Below are 19,863 nucleotides of genomic sequence, written 5' to 3'. Positions count from 1 at the left end.
ATGGGACGTGAATTGTAAATTGTAGAATTCCCTCATCTTCCTTAGTCTCAGCATCCGTATGTCTTGCGTATTGTAGAAGCCTCGGAGGTGTAACCAGAGAAGGTTCCCATTGCTTTTATTCTGGTGGGGTGTAGAATAGCATTATGTTGTTTTATATGCCATTAGAGTGAAAACTTAATCTTGTTGTAGCAGTTGCCGCTAGGGCATCTATGCCATTTCGTTCGTTGCAATCCGGGACTGCACGCTGGGGTTTGTTTTGGTTGGATCAGGGAGAGCAGCATATGTGCCTCCTGATGAGAGACTAATAAGTTTCGAAACCGGTAGAGGTGCTTGCTGCACTCTCTGATTGGACTAGAATATGGTTCGGCTGTATTTTCGTTTTGCAACGAAATTGAAAATGGTTATTCATTTTTCTTTTTTTTTTTTTTTTTGTATTTGTTGGGTACTTCTAAGCAAAAAATGTTTTTACAAGTTTTTTCGTAGGATGCATAGCTTTCGAGATAAACGCGGTTAAACTTTCAAAAAATCGAAAAATTGCAATTTTTGACCCCGAATAACTTTTGATTAAAAAATAAAATAGCAGTTCTGCTTACAACATTTGAAAGCTTAAGTCAAATTATACCGGTTTTAATTATTTGCATTGCTAAAAATTAATTTTTTTATTGTTAAACAAAGCTATTTTTATCAGCCAAAAAATTGTTTATAATTTTAAAACATTGCTGAGGCCGTTTAAATGATCCGAAATTAATTCTGTAAAGTGTATTGGATAGGTAGAGCGCCTCTTTATATGTAAAAAAATTAGCCAACTACTAAATGGTCTACTTTTTGTCCAGAAAGTTTTTAAATAACTTGAATTTAAAAAAAATTAGTTTGCAAATTTATTATGCAAAATCTATTAGGTCGATTTTAATGAAATTTGGTAGACGGTTTAAGTATGCTATAAGAATTTTCTAAGCGAATTACTAAGTTTCTATTTTGCAGAAAGGGTAATACTTTAAGACATTTTTAACCAGTCGTATATCATACAAAATTCAATTATCTTTATTTTATTTTTCTACGACTTCCAAAACGAATCGTTTTAAAGTTATAAGCAAAGAAAGTAGAAAAAGTTCGATGTTTTTCGAAATTTTTAAATATTTTAATTTTTTTATTAATGTTCCGGGCATATTTGAGAATGAGCATAAATTAATTATAATTATTGAAGTTGTCACCCAGCTTTATCTGCAAAAATCCGAATGCCACCTCTCACATCCACCTTAAAACAGATCCGCACTGGTCTATTTTCCGAAATTTTTAAATATTTTAATTTTTTTATTAATGTTCCTGGTATATTTGAGAAGGAGCATAAGTCAATTATAATTATTGAAGTTGTCACCTAACTTTATCTGCAAAAATCTGAATGCCACCTCTCACATCCACCTCAAAACAGATCCGGCCTGGTCTATTATTGAACAAGGAAAATGCATTTCGAAGTGATGACGTATGATATTTGTAATTCGGAAATAAATGACGGAAATGAGTTCAATTTTGATACCCAGGGATTTTTTGGGGTCACCTCCTGGAGTTTTGTAAAACTTCAATACAAAACCAGTGCAAAGTAATTACACAGGTGGTTTTGGTGTGGCTGAACACGAATATCATGTCGGTGATGGTTTCTGAGACACACGGCCCACTGATTTTGTATCATATTTCCATAACATCCCAGAAGACGAGTCCCCTTCTGGACACCCAGTGCCCCGGAGACCATTGCCAACATGATATTCGTGTTCAGCGACCCCAAATGTCCTCGAGTAAACAGTTTGCACTGATTTCGTATCGAATTTTCATAAACCTCCAGAGGCCTATCCTGCGCACCAGGCACCATTTTTAATCACTTCGAGATGCATTTTCCAAAATGCATTTTCCTTATCCAATAATGAAAGGTTCATTTCGTCATCATCACTTTAGTTTACAAAGTTTCCTAAGGCTCTTACGAATCGAAGTTTCATTGAGATGCATCCAAATGAAAGAATTTGGTACCTTTATTGCTTCAGTGCCTCTTCTACTGCGTTTTGATTTCATCGTGTAGTTTTGGAATGACCCATTAAAATCAATGTTTCGATTATACTGTGAAGCGGAAAGCAACTACCAGGGATGGTTCATTTATAATTAATTAAGGACTAAAGGAAATCTTTAGTCTTCAAGTTTTGAATGGACATAAAACTTCCCTGGTCCTTGGTCTTTCGTTCTCAGCCCTAAAGAAGCTAAATTTTAAACTTTTAAATGCAAAAGTTTTGTGTCACTTTTTAATGGATCACTCAAAAACTACACTGTCCAAACAAGGAAGACCTTTTTAAATAATTCGAAATTTCTGTAAAGCATTAGTTGATAGATATTAGTATGAAAATATGTTTAGTTTGATGTGGGTGTTCAGGTGTGTGAAGATCTAGTATTAAATACACTAGAGGATGTATGTATTAAATAGACACAACTTTTACGGACCATTAAACGATATTAGAGAAGGATTAAAAAGGATTATATAGGATGTAACAAAATTGTAGGTTGTACCAACGGCGTAACCAAGTGGTAGTTTTGGGGGTTATAACCTCCCCCCCCCCCATTGGGATGAACTTTGAGCTCTGTACGCTTAACACCCCCAGTACATCCATACCCTCCAGTAGTTGCAACCCTCCCCTTAGCATCACCCTGGTTATTCCCTTGGGTTGTACATTAATGCCACGTATTAAGGGCCAAATTTTTCTCGATTTACAAAGTCTTCAAAGTGGTCAAAATACACCACTTTGAAGTTACAAAATGAAATTCCATTTTTCCAATATCTAGAGATCTCTTTGATTTTTGTGAAGAAAATAACACGTAGCTTTCTTAGGGTAAGAGCACCTTAATAAGTTGAGGGAGTTGTCCTAAGGTCCTCTAAATTTTTGTTTGCGTTACAATTAAATTATTATTGTAGTATCTTCAGTTTATCTGTCATGAGTCCGTTTTAAAAATCCCCTTTTAAGTTCTAAATTGTTAAATAGGTAGTTGATGGTTAGGTGTTGGCTGTTTTTGTTGTAGAGAGGCCGTGTTTTTAATGGGGAATAGTAAATTTTAATTCAATTCAATCAAACAAACGATTGATACAGAAACAATTCCATATCTTATATCATCAATAAATAAGACAGTGAACAAAACAAGCATATAACTAGAACTTCATTAGAATAATGTCATCAGCACATCCATCAGTTCATATAGAACTTGAATAGAAGTACGATTATCACAACTATTTTCTTAGATAATAATCGATGTAATGTTAGGTATCTCGATAAAAATCATGCCACACTTTTACTTTTAGTGAGCAACGGTGTACACGTGAATTTTTAAACTATTCTTAGTTAAAAAAAAAACAGTTCGAGGTCAAAAGTTGATTCATAAATAAATGTCACACGCGTAGTACGGATTTTTAAATTTTTGTTTTAGACGTAAACGAAATACATCTGGGGTATTTGGCAAAAGTATGTGTATTTGTTTTTATTTGTCTTATCTCCTTGTAAAGTTTCTTGTAAATGTGTGAGTTGTATTGGTTATTATAAATTTCATGTAAAAAAATTTTTATCTTTCCTTTTGAGTAGTCTTTTCCCATTCACCAAAGTACCTATGTAGAATAATATTGTTTTTAAATAGATACTATACCTTTGAACTCCCTTTCAGAGTTTTTTTAGTAACTCATATTATTACGTGGATACATTTCCTCTATAAATCTTAATGTACAAAAAATGTACATACTATTAATAAAACAATAATTAATTTTAGGTCAAATACAATCTTGAATATGAATATGACTAATAGAGAAATAATAGATAAATGACAGATAGACAACAATTAGATAACAGTTTGACACAAAAAAAATACGAACTATGTACTGAATTCTAGGAACTGCAGAATCATAGGTCGCCAATAAAACATATCTTAAAAAACATATCAAAATATTAAATATAGTGCAGTAATTGAAGCGTAATAGCTATTTGTATAACAAGGGAGGAAAGTGCTACTTTTCCTCCCGAGAATGAAGTTTACTGCCCGACGCGTAGCGGAGGGCAGTAATCATTCAAGGGAGGAAAAGGCACTTTACTCCCATGTTATACATATGGTTTTTCCACCTTCCTCAAATAACAAGTCATTTTTTCATTTTAATTTATTTATGTAACTAACCAACAAAATTTATTAGAACTAAAACTAACAAGTAGGTACAATATAACTGTCAACTGTCAAATATAAGTCAAATTATTAATGTAAACATTGTTAAATCAGAATAACAATTTACTGTTTTTTACCATTCTGCAAAATACAGAGTGTTTTTAAATAAACGTTAAAATGTATAGATACTTACGTAATAGAAAATAGATATTGTACAGGGCGTCAATAAGTTATATTTCATGAATGAAATACCATGACGTCACTTTTACTTTTCCTCCCTAGGGAGGAAAAGTACAACTTTGCTCCCTACAATCAGGTCCGGAAAAGTGTACTTTCGTTAGAGGTATTTTTTATTTTATATGAAATTTTTTATTTCATTAGTAGTTCCAAAATGACACAAAATCTAGGCATCGGATAAAAAAGTTTATTTGAAGAAACTGTATTTTTTTGTTCTTCTTAATGGCGGTACAGGCTCGTTTTTTTAATATTGTATTTAATTACAGAGTAATTTCCACATATTAATATATTTTTCAAATTGGGCTCTGTACCGCCATTCTTTATTATATTACGAATACGTCTGCCAAATATCTCGAAAAAATATTCAAAATTACAGCCGCAATCTTGGAACGCGTTTTCGCTACCTGTTGATCGCTACTGTTTCCTCTTAAAAAATCGATTTATTTTTTCCTTAATTGTCCTGGGCCCTAAGTACGCCAAATAGAATTCTATATTGCGTGCTCCCACTACTGGTCTGGTCTATTAAAATTAACCAAAGTTTAAATTTTACATGTATTGTAGAGTGAGATGTTCAATAGAATACTAAAATGCATTCGTTATATTCTACGTTATTAAAATATAATGGTTCTAAGTTACTAAAAATTAAACAAATATGGCCATATGTGTAGTAATCGCATTTTGATTAACTATATTTTATTCGTCATGGTATTTCTATTAATTATCTCATTATTTGTAATTATAACAGTGTTTGGTATGCCTAATAATTTTAGTGATTATTAAAATGATCCAAGTATATAAAAAATGAATAGGTACGCCGTTTCCAAGAATTTTTTTAATTAATAGCGATACTCCGCAAATATTATTAGATACCTAGTCGGTATTAGGTCGTTATATTTGACATGAAAACCTCGATAACTAAAATGTTCTTGATTCTTTATTAAAGCTAACTACCATGAACGTAGAAATGAAGTTGATACTGATAGTATTGGCGTGTATGATAGCGCTGTTTCTTGCCCAATCTAATCTTTCCATTATTTTTACGGGAGGAGTGGGCAAAAATGGATCCACAGTAGCTGTAAGCGTTATTAATATTAATACCAATCTATTATTAAACTTCCCGTACGCTAGTTTTAAGGATCTAGGTAAAACATGATGGTCATTTACACAGTTGTCATTCAGACGTTAAAAAGCAGATTTCAACAGTGAACCCACAAAAACTAGAGAAAAAAATGAAATTATTTGCTATAAGCATTTTTTACATAACATGTACATAAATACGATTAATATCACATGATTCAACATAAAGAAAAAAGGAAGTGTTCAAAATACAATAAATTTATTCAGTCAATATTCCTGTAATCTGATCGATCCATCTTGTTGGGAATCTTCGTCGTGATTTTCGGCCTTCCACCTTTCCTTGTTTAATGAGTCTGTCTATGTTTTCTGTGTATGCTCTCATAAAATGTCCAAAGTATTTTAGTTGTTGGAGATGGGCTTTACTGGAGAGTCGTTGGCTGACTTTTAGCTCTTTTAGCCCGACCGCACATCAAAGAAACATGAAACGTAAATTACGTTTCATGGAAATAAACCAATGCTAAACAAATATATGTCCGGCCATTTATGAAACTCTCCGAAAATAAAAATGTATCATGAGCATGAATCACACTCGTTTCATTGGTAGGCGGACTTTGCGATTTGTTTAGCAGTGTTTTCTTTTCATGAAACATGTTTTTCGTTTCATGTTTTTCGTTTCATGTTTCTTTGGTGTGCGGCTTGGCTTAGCCCGACTGCACATCAAAGAAACATGAAACGTAATTTACGTTTCATGGAAATAAACCACTGCTAAACAAATATACGTCCGGCCATTTATGAAACTCTCCGAAAATAAAAATGTGTCATGAGCATGAATCACACTCGTTTCATTGGTAGGCCGACTGTGAGATTTGTTTAGCAGTATTTTAGTTTCATGAAACATGTTTTTCGTTTCATGTTTCATGTTTTTCGTTTCATGTTTCTTTGGTGTGCGGCTTGGCTTAGGCAGGCCGCACATCAAAGAAACATGAAACGTAAATTACGTTTCATGGAAATAAACCACTTCTAAACAAATATATGTCCGTCCATTTATGAAACTCTCCGAAAATAAAAATGTGTCATGAGCATGAATCACACTCGTTTCATTGGTAGGCGGACTTTGAGATTTGTTTAGCAGTGTTTTCTTTTCATGAAACATGTTTTTCGTTTCATGTTTCATGTTTTTCGTTTCATGTTTCTTTGGTGTGCGGCTTGGCTTAGAATTCGTAGCATTCGTCTTCAACAGAACATTTCAGTGGCGTCTATCTTTCTTCTTTCCGATTATCTCAGGGTCCAATATTCACATCCGTAGGACAGTATTGTGAATATGAAGCGGTGGATCAACCTCATCTTTAACGCACTTGAAATTTGACAGTCCATTCATATTTTAGTCATTTTTGCTGTGGCTACTTTTGCTAGATCACTTCTACGTTTAATATCTTCCTGTAATGACCTGTGTTTGTGAAAAGTGATCCCAGATATTATGGTTATGTAGTATCTCCACTATCATGACCTTTTTTCTTTGATATGTTTAATTGCAGACCAAATATTTGACTTTCGTTTTCGACCAGTCGTATAAGATCAATCAAGCTGATGACTATTCGCAAGCAGGGCTGTGTCATCTGCGAAACGTAGGTTGTTTATTTTATGACCATTTATTGAGATGCCATTTTCCCATCCTTTAAGTGTACTTCTCATATAATATTCTCCCGATATATTGGATAATTGTGGAGATAGTTTACATCCTTGTCTGACACCCCGTTCTGGATGAAGTTCGTTTGAAAGTGTGTTAAGCACTTTAACTGATCCAGTAGTGTATTCGTATAGTTCAGTTATGAGGGAAATTAGGTGTTGTGGTACGCCTACTTTTTGTAGTATTCTCCATAAGTGTCTCCACTTGGCCCTGTTAAACGCTTTACGATAATCTATAAGGTACATTCCATGTCAAATCACTCAGGCAAAAAATTTTGGATCTCCGATTTGTCTGAAAATTGGTATATAGCTTCTGCGGGACCTAAAAATAAGATATTTAAGATCAAAAAATCTTCTTCTTCTTTTTTTCTCAATTATAATAATTTAATAAAAAGGACTCAAAAATGTCATTATATGGAATTATAACAAGTTACTTTGAATCAAAACAAGTTTTTGATCAAATTTTAAAGTGTAAAAAATGTTAGAATATCGTTTTTTACATTTTCCTCCATTCCCAAAATACATCAACATCGATTTGGCTGAAAATTTGCCCAAATATAGCCAAAAGATAGGACTTTAAGTGGTTAGAAGGATTTGAGTTATATTACAATACCAAAAAAGTTACATGCAGTAATATCAGACTCAAAAGTATATATTAGTCCAGTCGGGATAGCATTTGACCTTGAATGCCGAGCTGCCCAAAATTTTATTTTTCTGATCTTTAGCGGAGTCAACAGTAGCCTAAATTTAAAATCACGAATGAATTCCTCCGTTACGTTAGCCGCCATCTTGATTTTAAAGGAGAACCTGTTTTGCTAAATATCTCCGCCATTTTTAACTTTTCGACAAAAATGGTAGGAACTGAAATTGTTCCAAATAAATCATATTTACAATTATTACAATTTCTTTTTAACAGTTTTTCATATTTCTCATATTTTCGAGTAGACGCCTATATTTTTGACTATAATATTGCATGTAACTTTTTTGGTATTGTAATATAATTCAAATCCTTTTCACCACTTAAAGTCCTATGTTTTGTCTATATGTGGGCAAATTTTCAGCCAAATCGATTATGATGTATTTTGGGAATGGAGAAAAATGTAAAAAACGGTATTTTAACGTTTTCTACACTATAAAATTTGATCAAAAGCTTGTTTTAAATCAAAGAAACTTTTTATAATGCCATATAATGACATTTTGAGTCCCTTCTATTAAAATATTATGTTTTCCATTGATACTTTACGATAGAAAATGCAAATTTGTATAAATAAACACCAAATCACTGTAAAATCGCAAAAAATAACATTTTGAGAAAAAAAGAAGAGGAAGATTTTTTGACCTTAAATATCTTATTTTTACGTCCCGCAGAAGCTATATACAAATTTTCAGACAAATCGGAGGTCCAAAATTTTTTTGCTCCAAAATTGAGTGATTTGAAATGGAATGACCCATAAAACATAGGGAATCCTATGTATATTGAATTGCCTAGATTTTTCGACTATCTGTCTTATATTCAACAGGGGTTCTAGAGTGCCTCTACCCTTGGTAAATCCAGTTTGTTCTTGTGAAATTTTTCTTTGAAGGAATGTTTTTAGTCTCTCATTGATTATATACAGTGATGAGCGCACTAATAACCGGCAAAATAACGCAATAGATGGAAAATATATTAGGTTGAGTGATAAAACAAAATGAACCTGGAGAGGTGGGAAATTTAGCGATATTAACCAATAAATTTACATTATATTGATTGTTTCCCACCTTTAGACGTATCAGAGGCATATGTCAACTAAAATTGTCACTGTTGCAGTGGCAGTTGCCAAACTCGTCCGATACGTTTAAAGTTGGGAAACAATAAATAGAATGCAAATTTATGGGTTTTTATCGCTATATTTACTCTATATCATATTTACGCTATATTTAGAGTTACTCTACCAGTTTCATCTCTTTTTATTTCACAACTTAATTTGCTTTCCATCTTTTGCGTTATTTTCCGGTAATTAGCGCGCTCATCACTGTATAGCATTATAGTATCATACAACCTTAATTTAAACCCCATAGATTTTTTTCAACGTATTGAATGGTTTAATAATAAAAAAGTTATAATTTTGTTGAATTTTTGCCATGTGTAGTTTTTATTTCAGAATAATAAGCATATATCGGCATAGAGTAGATTTTGAAGTTAAGGATAAATAGAGGTTAATTCCAAAATTTCATCAAAATCGTTGCGTGTTGATGGGAATCGGAGATACCATATTTTTAGCGTGGTACACTGGACTGATAAGGAAACAATTTCAGATCACTTTCTATAATTGAAAGAATATATCGGCGAAAAGCGCTAGGATGAAATAGAAATAGATTGATGTGAATTAAAGGGAGACAGAAATTTATTATCGATACGTTTGAGTATACATAAAGTACAGAAAGACGAATAAGTTACTATGGGAAATTTATTATAAATTAAAACAGTTTGTAAATTAAATATTTAATGGTTTACTTTCACATTTGCAAAATTTTACTCCTGAATACCGTATACCAGAGTATACAAGAGTCAGTGATTTTTATTGAAAGTGTCTTTGACCCCTTACTAACGTTTTTTTTAAATAATGGTTATTTGCTTGTTCAGATCCGTCCTTTATGTAAATATATGTAATAAACACGATACCGTTATTTTGTCGAATACAAAAAGGAAAATTTTATGATTACCTACTTTTTATTTGAAATGAAATAGGCAGGTTTTAAAATATTTGTTATTTTCATCGTGGGAGGAGACCTTTCTCTGTAAAATTAACCAAACTATTTTATTACTCTTTTAATATCTAAATTAAGATTATGTAATTTTTAGATCACTGTACAATTTTTTTGTTTCAAAATTCTTGGTCTCTGGTCATTGAAGAAGGTAGTTTTAAAAAATCGAGAATCCTGTTCTTCCCATTATATTGTTTACATGATATTTTACAATAAAATGTGTTCTTTTGAAGAGGACCCTCCCTTAATATTAAAAAAAAAACACTTGAACGTTTAACTTGAGCGAAACACTATTTAGCGCTAATGCCATAAACATTACATTCACCCCCTCCCTACTGGAGATATCCCTTAATTTTATTTAAATGATGTTAGGTAAAGTCATATCTGATTTTAAAGGTCTCGTACAGTCTCCAACAGACTTGAATTATAAACCTTTCTAATTAGAAAAAAAAAACATCTGACGAGTAGCATACGATTTCATTTCGCAAAAAACGCATTTTTCATAATCTCTAAGTTAAGAGTAACATCTCATTTTTTGAGTAAATGTCCATAGTACATTGTATCAAAATTAGAAATCTAAATAGCTAAAAAGAGCCGAAATGTTAGTGAAATATAAAATTTCATTAAAATTATAAAATATTTAATGTATTGTACCCAGCTGATGACGACAATGACTAAATTTTATTCTAAACGTTAGCAAACCATAAACTTGGTTAATACTCTCCCCGTAATCTGACTGACTAATTAGAATTAATGATCTTGTGTTATTTTGTTTATTTATTTTTTTTATATGCGTGTTTGTTTATATTTTCACTTTAAATTCAGTTTTCCAAGTGTGGTATCATAATACGATTCTGTTGAATCGGCGGGATTTCTTTGTGTCACCAAAATGCGTGTGCCCCAGATACTTGTAATACATTGGTGGTATGTTATTATTATATAACCTAAACAATATCGTATTAAATATAAATCTTTTAGTTACTCTTTTTTAAAATAGTACATTATATACCGCGGGACTGAAGTAGTACATTTAATCCTGAAGGTAAAGTTTATGGCCCGACCGCAGGGAGGGCCATAATTTACCTGAAGGATTAAATGTACTTCAGTCGCAAGGTATATACGATACTTTTCGTACTTCCGGTATGATTTTATTAATTATTTCAATAATTTCAATCAGTTTTTTCTCTCTTCAACTCATTTAATAAACTGTCTTTAAAATAAGTTACCATAGTAACATTGCGTTGTGACAGTTATAATTTAGAAACATTGTCATTACTAGTGTCATTGTAAAGAAACATTGTTATTGATAATTATTGGTATCATGAGTGAAGAAGGTGTATCTGATATTGATAAAAGAGCAGCCGAAGTAGGTGAAGAATTGTTACCACCGAAATCTAGAAAACTATACGAGCAGCAGTACGATGCTTTTAAAAAGTGGTGCCGCTTAAAAAATGTGAGACAACCTACTGAAAATGCGCTGTTAGTCTACTTCGATGATAAATCAAAAGCGGTTTGTGCCTCAACTCTCTGGGCACATTACTCAATGCTGAAATCGGTTATTAACATTAGAGAAGATATTGATATAAGTAAATTTCCAAAATTATTAGCTTTTTTGAAGAGAAGAAATGAGGGATTTAAGCCAAAGAAGTCAAGAATTCTCACGTCTGAGCAGGTAGATCAGTTCTTACGGGAGGCTCCGGATGATAAATATTTAATGCTTAAGGTAAATTTGGAAATTTGTTTATATTCAGAAATTTTAAGAAATCAATTTTTTTGTAGGTTGCACTTATTTTGGGCGTTGCGGGAGCTTGTCGTGGAAAAGAGTTGGTTGATTTAGAAATCGACGATGTGAGAGATTTGGGCGATTCCTTCCTAATTGCGATTAGAAACACCAAAAATAAAATTGACCGAAATTTTGTGATCAAAAATTCAGAAAACAGTGCCATCAGTTTTGTGGCGATATTTCGGAAATATGTGGCATTGCGAAAGACAGGGACAACTCATTCAAAATTTTTTGTTCAATACATCAACAAAGAATGTACTACGCGAGTAGTAGGAAAAAACATGTTTGGTACAATTCCACGGCAAATAGCAGCTTTCTTGAAATTAGAAAATGCGACGTCTTATACGGGACATTGTTTTAGACGCACATCTGCGTCTTTGTTAGCTGATTCGGGAGCAACAATAGACGTGCTGAAGAGACATGGAGGATGGAAATCCTCCAACGTGGCCGAGGGATATATTGAATCGTCTATTAAAAATAAACAAAAAATTTCAGATAAAATATTTGGTCAAGTCGCCGATTCGTCCACTATAGTTATGCCACAGTCCTCATTCTCGCTTCCTGTTTCCGCAGGATCTTCGAAACAAACACCAGTTCAATATGAAAAGGACCTATCTGTTACTCGTCAGTTACCTGCTGCATTAACCCAGGAAAGACTGGTCAATATGACGAACTGTCACAATATTAATTTGAATATTAACGTTAATTACCATTCTAATTAATTATATTTTTCAATAAAATATCCCTTAAATTCGTTTGTTTGTGATTTAATCGTTCCGGGAGTTTCGTCAATATTTAATCCCGGAGGGATTAAATGTGACACTTTAGTACCTGTCACAAGGGAGTGAAGTTGTCACTTTAGGCCCGGAAGTACGAAAAGGATGTTTTAGAAGTGTCTGAATGCCTACTAAGTTAAATCCCGTTGCACAGTGTTTGAAAAACTATAAGGTTATACATGTGTTGTAACATTGAATGTTTGAACTCGAATGAATGATTTTGGTAACTCTTTCAATATATATTCCCTATGAAAGGTAGGGAGTAGTTAAAAAAAATTGAGCTACACTGGCTCGCTTGATCGCGGTTTCAGATACGATTACCATAATAAATAACTATGAGTTTGCAGTTGCCTTCAAATGGAACGCCTCAATGACTTGTGGTCCTCAAGAACGTGCTTAGTAAATGTTATTTGGAAATCTTTTAACTTGACATATACACGTTTACAACTCACAATTCAACGATTATTAAGTTTTATAGTGAAGTTATGTATTTTTATATACGGTAACCGCCACGCTAGTAGACACACGGGACTTTCATGCCTGTTATGTCATGTGACTGTCATGAAACTATTCAAAATCATTGTTTGTCCATACAAATAATATTATAATTATTAATACTATTGTTACTCTGCTTTAAAAAAGCTTTATTCAAACACCAACAATATTACAATACTTTATAACGTTTACAATTTTAATACAATGACAACTATAACCTTCAAATGCAACTGTTCTATAAACTGTCAACTTTCTATGTTTATATTGGTCTCTATACATTTTCTGACGTTCTAGACGTCACTAGACATAAAAGTAAACAGTGCAACAAGTGAAGGGTCCAGGACTGTATTACCTCAGTGTATCCGCGTGTCTAGTAGCGTGGCGGTTACTGTAAACAAATTAATACTAAATTTACTATAGAATGAAAAATATGTCCCACAATATAGTATTATAAAATAATTATGAAGCTGATTTAACTCTTAAAAATATTACTAAAGATTTAACATTATATGTATACATATAGTGTAATAACCAAGGTGTCAATAATAAATATGTTTTTACCTAGAACCTTACTAACCTTTTCTAACTTTTAGTCAATCTAAGGTTTGCATGTAAGTAGTATTAGAGCTTTAGCTTGCTTTTTTGCTTGTCGGATGGTTTTAGCATGCTTTTGATTACTTTAAATTCAAAATCAAGATGCAGTAGAAGTAAACAAACCAAGACACGTTAACTGCTTTAAGAAGCATTCCTGAATCATGATTTACAATGTATAAACTTTGCAAATCATTATTTGGGATCTACAATGTAGATACATTGTAAATTATGATTCAGGAGTGCTCCCTGTAACAGTTAATATGTCTTAATAGTTTGGTTACTCCTACTGCATCTTGATTGTGAATTTAGACTAGGTTTTGTGTATGTATTTAGAGTAGGAATGATATTATAGCATACTTTATGTATTTACTTTGAATAGAGTAGTCTCATATATTTAAAATGGTCTGATATATATTGTCCCCCTGGGAGCTAAGGGTGGTAATACTTCAGGTTCTTTCCAATGTTCAGTAGCTAAGGGAGAATAAGACATCTTTACTCGACGACCACCAAGTTTACTCTCCCTTAGCTACTTAACATTGAAAATAACCTGAAGTACTACCACCCTTAGCTCGCAGGGTGGCAAGATATATCAGATGGCGATCCTGGCAGGATCGCCATCTGATATGTTGCTTTACTGATGTAAGGGTGGTAGTACTTTAGGTTCTTTTCAATGTTAAGTAGCTAAGGGAGAATAAACTAGGTGTTCGTTGAGTAAAGATGGTTTTATTCTCCCTTAGCTACTAACATTGAAAAGAACTTGAAGTACTACCACTCTTACATCAGTAGAACAACTTATATCAGAACGGGTCTAAGAAAATGTACAATTATTGTTAGTGCTTAGGTAAACAACGACTACTTGAAAGTTATTTCGTTAAAATTTGACTTTATATTTAGATATTTCTAAAAATTTCTTAAGAACATAAATACATCAAGTATGTTTTTGCGTACATAAAGACAAGTATCGTAACCAAAGAAGCTAAAATAATGTAATACAGTATGTATCTCATGAGAGGTTGTTTTTACCATTCTATCCGCAAATTTGTACTCCGACTACTCTAGAACTAGTTTTGCGTCTTACACTTACAGGAACTCCACATAAAGTTACAGGAACTCTACATAAAGTTACTTACATACTTTGCTTACGATACTTATAATTGTTTTTATAAATGCTTTTATGTATTAAATTACTTATATAGTGCTTTCTTGTTACTCCATACAAACTGTCAATATTTGAGCCTTGTATATATTGACACAAACAAATCAATTGTAATTCACATAGCTTGACAAAAATGCACCTTTTTCACATTTGAATACACTTTTGGAACACAATCACGAGATCTAGAAGTTTATTAAGGGGCCACTCAATCTACGTATATAAACATATTTTATACGTTAATGACGTTTCTTCACCACTACAAACTTCTTTTAGTACCGTAGCTATTTGTAGATAAAAATCTGCGAAAGATTTGCTGACCATTCAAGAACGGTGACATTAGCTTGACGGAGAAATATTAAAGTGACAGTTGCAGTGTGGGGCCTGGCATTATCTGGCTGGAAAATACAGTTCTCAAGTTCTCGTAGATAGGGCAGATTCTTTCCAGAAATTCTAAAAGAGGCATACTTTCATGTGTTAAACCATAAGTCCTCTGGTAAACGCTAAGATTCGTCTCTATATACGGTCCGGTTCCATTACTGATCCCACGCATTTAGTTCTTGCTACCATTACAGTCTTGCTTCGTTAAGTCTTTCGGTTAACGACAAGATGACGTCGTCGGTATGATTGAAGACCCTCTTCTCTGTGAAACTGACCTCATACTGAGTTGTCCTGTATCAGCCAGCAACTGATTTCCAATTGATCTAGTGGGACTGAAGCGGTCCCTAAGAGCATTCGTTCTTAGTTGGCGTTCTTCAAGGTCACTCGTTCTGACGTTGTTGTCTTATATTCAACCTTGTCTGCCCTTGTATTCTTTCTCCTCTACCTTTTCTACTTCGTAAGGATATAGTGCCGTCATGTACTTTGTTTCTGTCAATTATCTCTCTCTTTCCGCTTGTTTTACTTCGGATAATGAGTAACCAGTCATGTCCTTTATTTGGTCCGAGCATCATACTGGAGATCTTCCTCTGGATATTTTGCCCGCTACGTTGCCTTCAACTATCATTCGCTCCATGCCTTCTCTTCTTCTAGTTATATGTCCGAAATATCTCAGTATATTTTGGTTGATGGTTGTGATGAGCCTAGTTTTTATGTTAAGTTCTGCTAGAATTGAGTTATTTGGGCGATGTGTGGTATGCGCAACATTCTACGGTAGGCCCAGATGTCAAATGCCATCATACGTTTCGAATCGGCTTTTTTGATTGTCCAAGTTTCTGAAGCGTAGGTGGCAAGAGGAAATATCAATGCTTGAACAAATGGTATTTTTTTGTTTTTTGTGATGTCAGTGTTCTTCCATATTTTTGTGAGTTTGGCTGTAGCCGATCTGGTCATTGTGATGCATCAACGGATTTCGTCTTCGCCTCCTCCACTGTTAGTGTTGACGGAGCCTAAGTAATTAAATTGTCTGATCACTTCGTAATCTGTCATGTTTTTTTATCTCTGCTTGGTTGTTTCTGATTCTATCGATGATCATTTGATTTTCTGTATATTTATTTTCAAACCATACTCACCGTACCTAGCCTATTCATAATGTGTTCCAGTTCATCTGGTAATGTATTACAACATCCAGTTCCTTAGACTCGTATGTAGCAACCCTATGATCTATTTCCCGAAGATCCACATCTTCTGATTGTTGTGTTTTAAATATCAGGAGGAACTTATGTTACTTACTTTTCTTATCAGGCGGAACTTACTTTTCTCTCATCATTCTCTTTGCCTTATCCCTATGCGGGGTCGGCTTCCCTAATTGCATTTCTCCACACAATTCTATCTTGGGTCATATCAATGTTAATCCCCTTTACCAACATGTCCTGCCTTATCGTCTCCCCCCAGTTCTTCTTTGGTCTTCCTCTCCTACTCCTTCCAGGAATCTGCACTTCAGCTATTCTTCGTATTGGGTGATTAACGTCTCGACGTTGAACATGACCAAACCATCTTAACCTATGCTTTCTCATTTTGGCAACAATTGGTGCCACACCTAGACTTCCCCTAATATACTCATTTCTAATTTTATCCTTCTCTGTCACTCCACTCCTCCATCTAAGCATTCTTATTTCCGCCACATGCATTCGTTGTTCCTCATTCTTTTTCACTGCCCAACATTCAGTTCCGTACATCATAGCCGGTCTTATGGCTGTTTTATAGAATTTTCCCTTCAGCTTCATTGAAATTTTTCTGTCACACAACACACCACTCGCTTCTTTCCACTTCAGTTTTTGTTCCAAGTCTCTTTCACTATTTCCTACTAACACGACATCATCAGCATACATTAAGCACCATGGAATGTTACCCTGTAGTTTCGCTGTTATCTGGTCCAAAACTAATGAGAATAAATACGGACTAAGCACAGAGCCTTGGTGCAATCCTACTTTCACATGAAATTTATCAGTCTCTCCCACACATGTCCTAACGCTAGTCGTTACTCCCTCATACATATCTCTCACAATCTTTACATATTCACCAGGGACTCCTTTCTTATTGAGTGCCCACTACAGAATCTCTCGAGGAACTCTATCATATGCTTTCTCAAGATCAATGAATACCATATGAGCGTTTGTTTCTTTACTCCTGTATTTTTCCATCAACTGCCTTATAATGAAAATTGCATCTGTTGTTGATCTACCCTGATATTTTCGGATATTTCGGTCTCTTTACGTATCCGTCTATCAATTACTCTTTCCCATATTTTCATGGTGTGGCTAAGCAGTTTTATAGCCCTGTAGTTTGTACATTGTTGTATATCTCCCTTGTTTTTGTAAACAGGTACCAGTATACTGCTTCTCCATTCGTCTGGCATTTGTCCAACTTCCATAATTCTATTAAATATACCTGCTAGCCACCGTGTTCCTGTCTCTCCCAATGCTCTCCATACTTCCCCAGGAATATCATCTGGTCCTACCGCTTTTCCTTTCTTTATTTTTTGAAGCGCTTGAGCCACTTCCTCGTTGGTTATTTTGGTGACCATTGCTGCTACTGTCTCCGTTGACTCTACAGGCTGTCTGTCAAATTCTTCATTTAATAAGCTGTCAAAGTACTTTCTCCATCTCTTTTTGACATCCCTTTCGTGAACTAATGTTTTATTATTTTCATCTCGGATACATCTAATCTGATTAAAATCTTTTGCTTTCTTTGCTCTCTGTTTGGCTATTTTATATATCTTTGTTTCGCCTTCCCTAGTATCAAGTTGATCGTATAGGTTTGAATACGCTTCTGCTTTGGCTTTTACTACTGCTACTTTCGCTTCCTTTTTCGCCACCATATAGTTTTGAAGATCTGTGTGGGATCTGGTTTCTTGCCACTTTTTATATAATTTTCTCTTCTCTTTTATTTTTCCTTGTACTTCGTTTGACCACCACCAAGTCTCTTTATCCTCAAACTTCTTTCCTGACGTTTTCCTAACAATTTCAATAGCCGTCTCTCTAATAGTATTGGCCATTTTTCTCCAAATTGTGTTAGGGCTTTCTTTCATGTTCCAACATATTTTTTCTACTATTATTCTCCTGAATAGACCTTCTTTCTCATCTTTTAGCAGCCACCACTTGATTTTTTGTGGTCCTCTCCGATATTTTTGTTTAGTTTCGCTTTTTACTTCGATGTCCAGAACAAGCAGCTTATGTTGTTGGCTTACTGTCTCACTAACTATTACCTTACAGTCCTTGCATTCACGTACTTACTTACGGAACTTACTTTTCTCTATGAAGTATTTATGTAGTTTAAGTGGTCGTAAAAAACTTTTCATCAAACAATAAATTCAACAAAGCTTAAAAAAGATAAATGAATTATTACTCTTTTTTATATACAATATTAAAAACTGCATTACTGTTTTCTAGTCGCTTGTCTTACACATGTATACATAAACAATAAAGCACTATATCTCATATCATATATAGGTACATTAAATAATATGAGTTATTCATTAGGGAACCAGTGTTCTATCCCCCGTGATACCATTTTCCATGGTGTTGGTACCTGCATTCATAATTTATAAGAAGTCCACACAAGAGATTTACCAAAACCATCCAGCGTTATATATTTTGGCGTTCGGTCTCGTTGCTGCCAAAGTTACAAACCGATTAGTAGTAAGTATTTGTTTTATTTTTATTTATAATTAATTATGTAAACAGCGAGAAATCTAAAGTACAGAAGCACTATAGATCTCTTACACCGGAAAGCAAATTATTCTAGTAACAACCTAAAATCCGAGCCTTCTACAATTTGCAAGGCAAACAGACCGATAAATGATCGACATGAGGTAATCTACAATTGCATTCCACAACCCATAAAAATTTATCTAAGTAAAAGTCCAACAAATTTTTGCTTCTTATTACTCAAAATGTGAGTAGAACTAAGGTAGTGAGACACAGCTTAAAATTTAATTTGTTTCAGAGGTCACCACCATTCGTTTACGTACGTTTCATCCTCTACTTAGGAGTCGTCAAAACGGCTTTGTGGTGCGCTCTCGACCAAACTAAATCCAGCTGTATAGAAGCAAAATAATAAGAAACCATTTGCTAATGGACGTATCCATTTAAAGGACCAGAAGTCTAAAGTACAGAGGCACTATAGATCTCTTACGCGGGAAAGCAAACATTCTGGTAACAACCTAAAGTCCTAATATGTGCAAAACTACATATAGACCGGGCTGCATCGTCGCCCCCGCTAGCGAAATTATTTCGATTCGATTTTTTTGCACAAACTTGATCAAAAAGAGGTCCTTATAACATAGCCACAGGGTGCCGGGCGGTGCCGTGGTCGAAAAATTGTTTAAACAATTTTTTAAACAAATTCACAAAAATAATTTTTTCTCTAAAATAATAAATAATTAATAAATACAAATAACATAACAAATAACAAATAAATAATTGTCGTTTTTCTCTAAAATTGATTGTTGTCGAGTTATAAGCGATTAAAAATTTGAAAAATGCGAAAATGGCCATTTTTAAGTCTTAATAACTCGATTAAAATTTATTATTATGAAATTCAAAAAGTGACCAAATCATGTTTCAAACCCCTTCTTCAAGGTCCTGAAGAGATTTTTGTCATTATTTTATTACAGAGCTGTTATTTTTAATTATTAACAATTAGCGCTATAATCCAACTGTATCGTCGTCCCCAATTTTTTCATTGCGAACGATTTTTTTAGA

At 33.7% G+C, this 19,863-nt stretch overlaps 1 protein-coding gene across 5 annotated transcripts in view; it reads left to right on the top strand.

Annotated features, from left to right (window-relative positions):
* LOC114329940 (choline/ethanolaminephosphotransferase 1) overlaps positions 1-19,863 on the top strand; it is a 150,834-nt gene that overhangs the window by 80,286 nt on the left and 50,685 nt on the right. For 4 of the 5 annotated variants that reach the window (XM_050648157.1, XM_050648156.1, XM_050648153.1 and 1 more), the window contains one exon: positions 18,640-18,798. In XM_050648157.1, the coding sequence (XP_050504114.1) occupies positions 18,640-18,798 (159 nt within the window). Of the gene's footprint in view, positions 1-5,353; positions 5,486-18,639; positions 18,799-19,863 lie in introns of all 5 variants that reach the window. The other variant, XM_050648155.1, reaches the window with a different exon arrangement.

Source organism: Diabrotica virgifera, chromosome 4 (assembly GCF_917563875.1).
Source record: "Diabrotica virgifera virgifera chromosome 4, PGI_DIABVI_V3a".
In the NCBI taxonomy this organism is placed as follows: domain Eukaryota; kingdom Metazoa; phylum Arthropoda; class Insecta; order Coleoptera; family Chrysomelidae; genus Diabrotica; species Diabrotica virgifera.
Note: the sequence above shows the minus strand (reverse complement) of the source record. Positions and strands in the feature narration are given on the sequence as shown.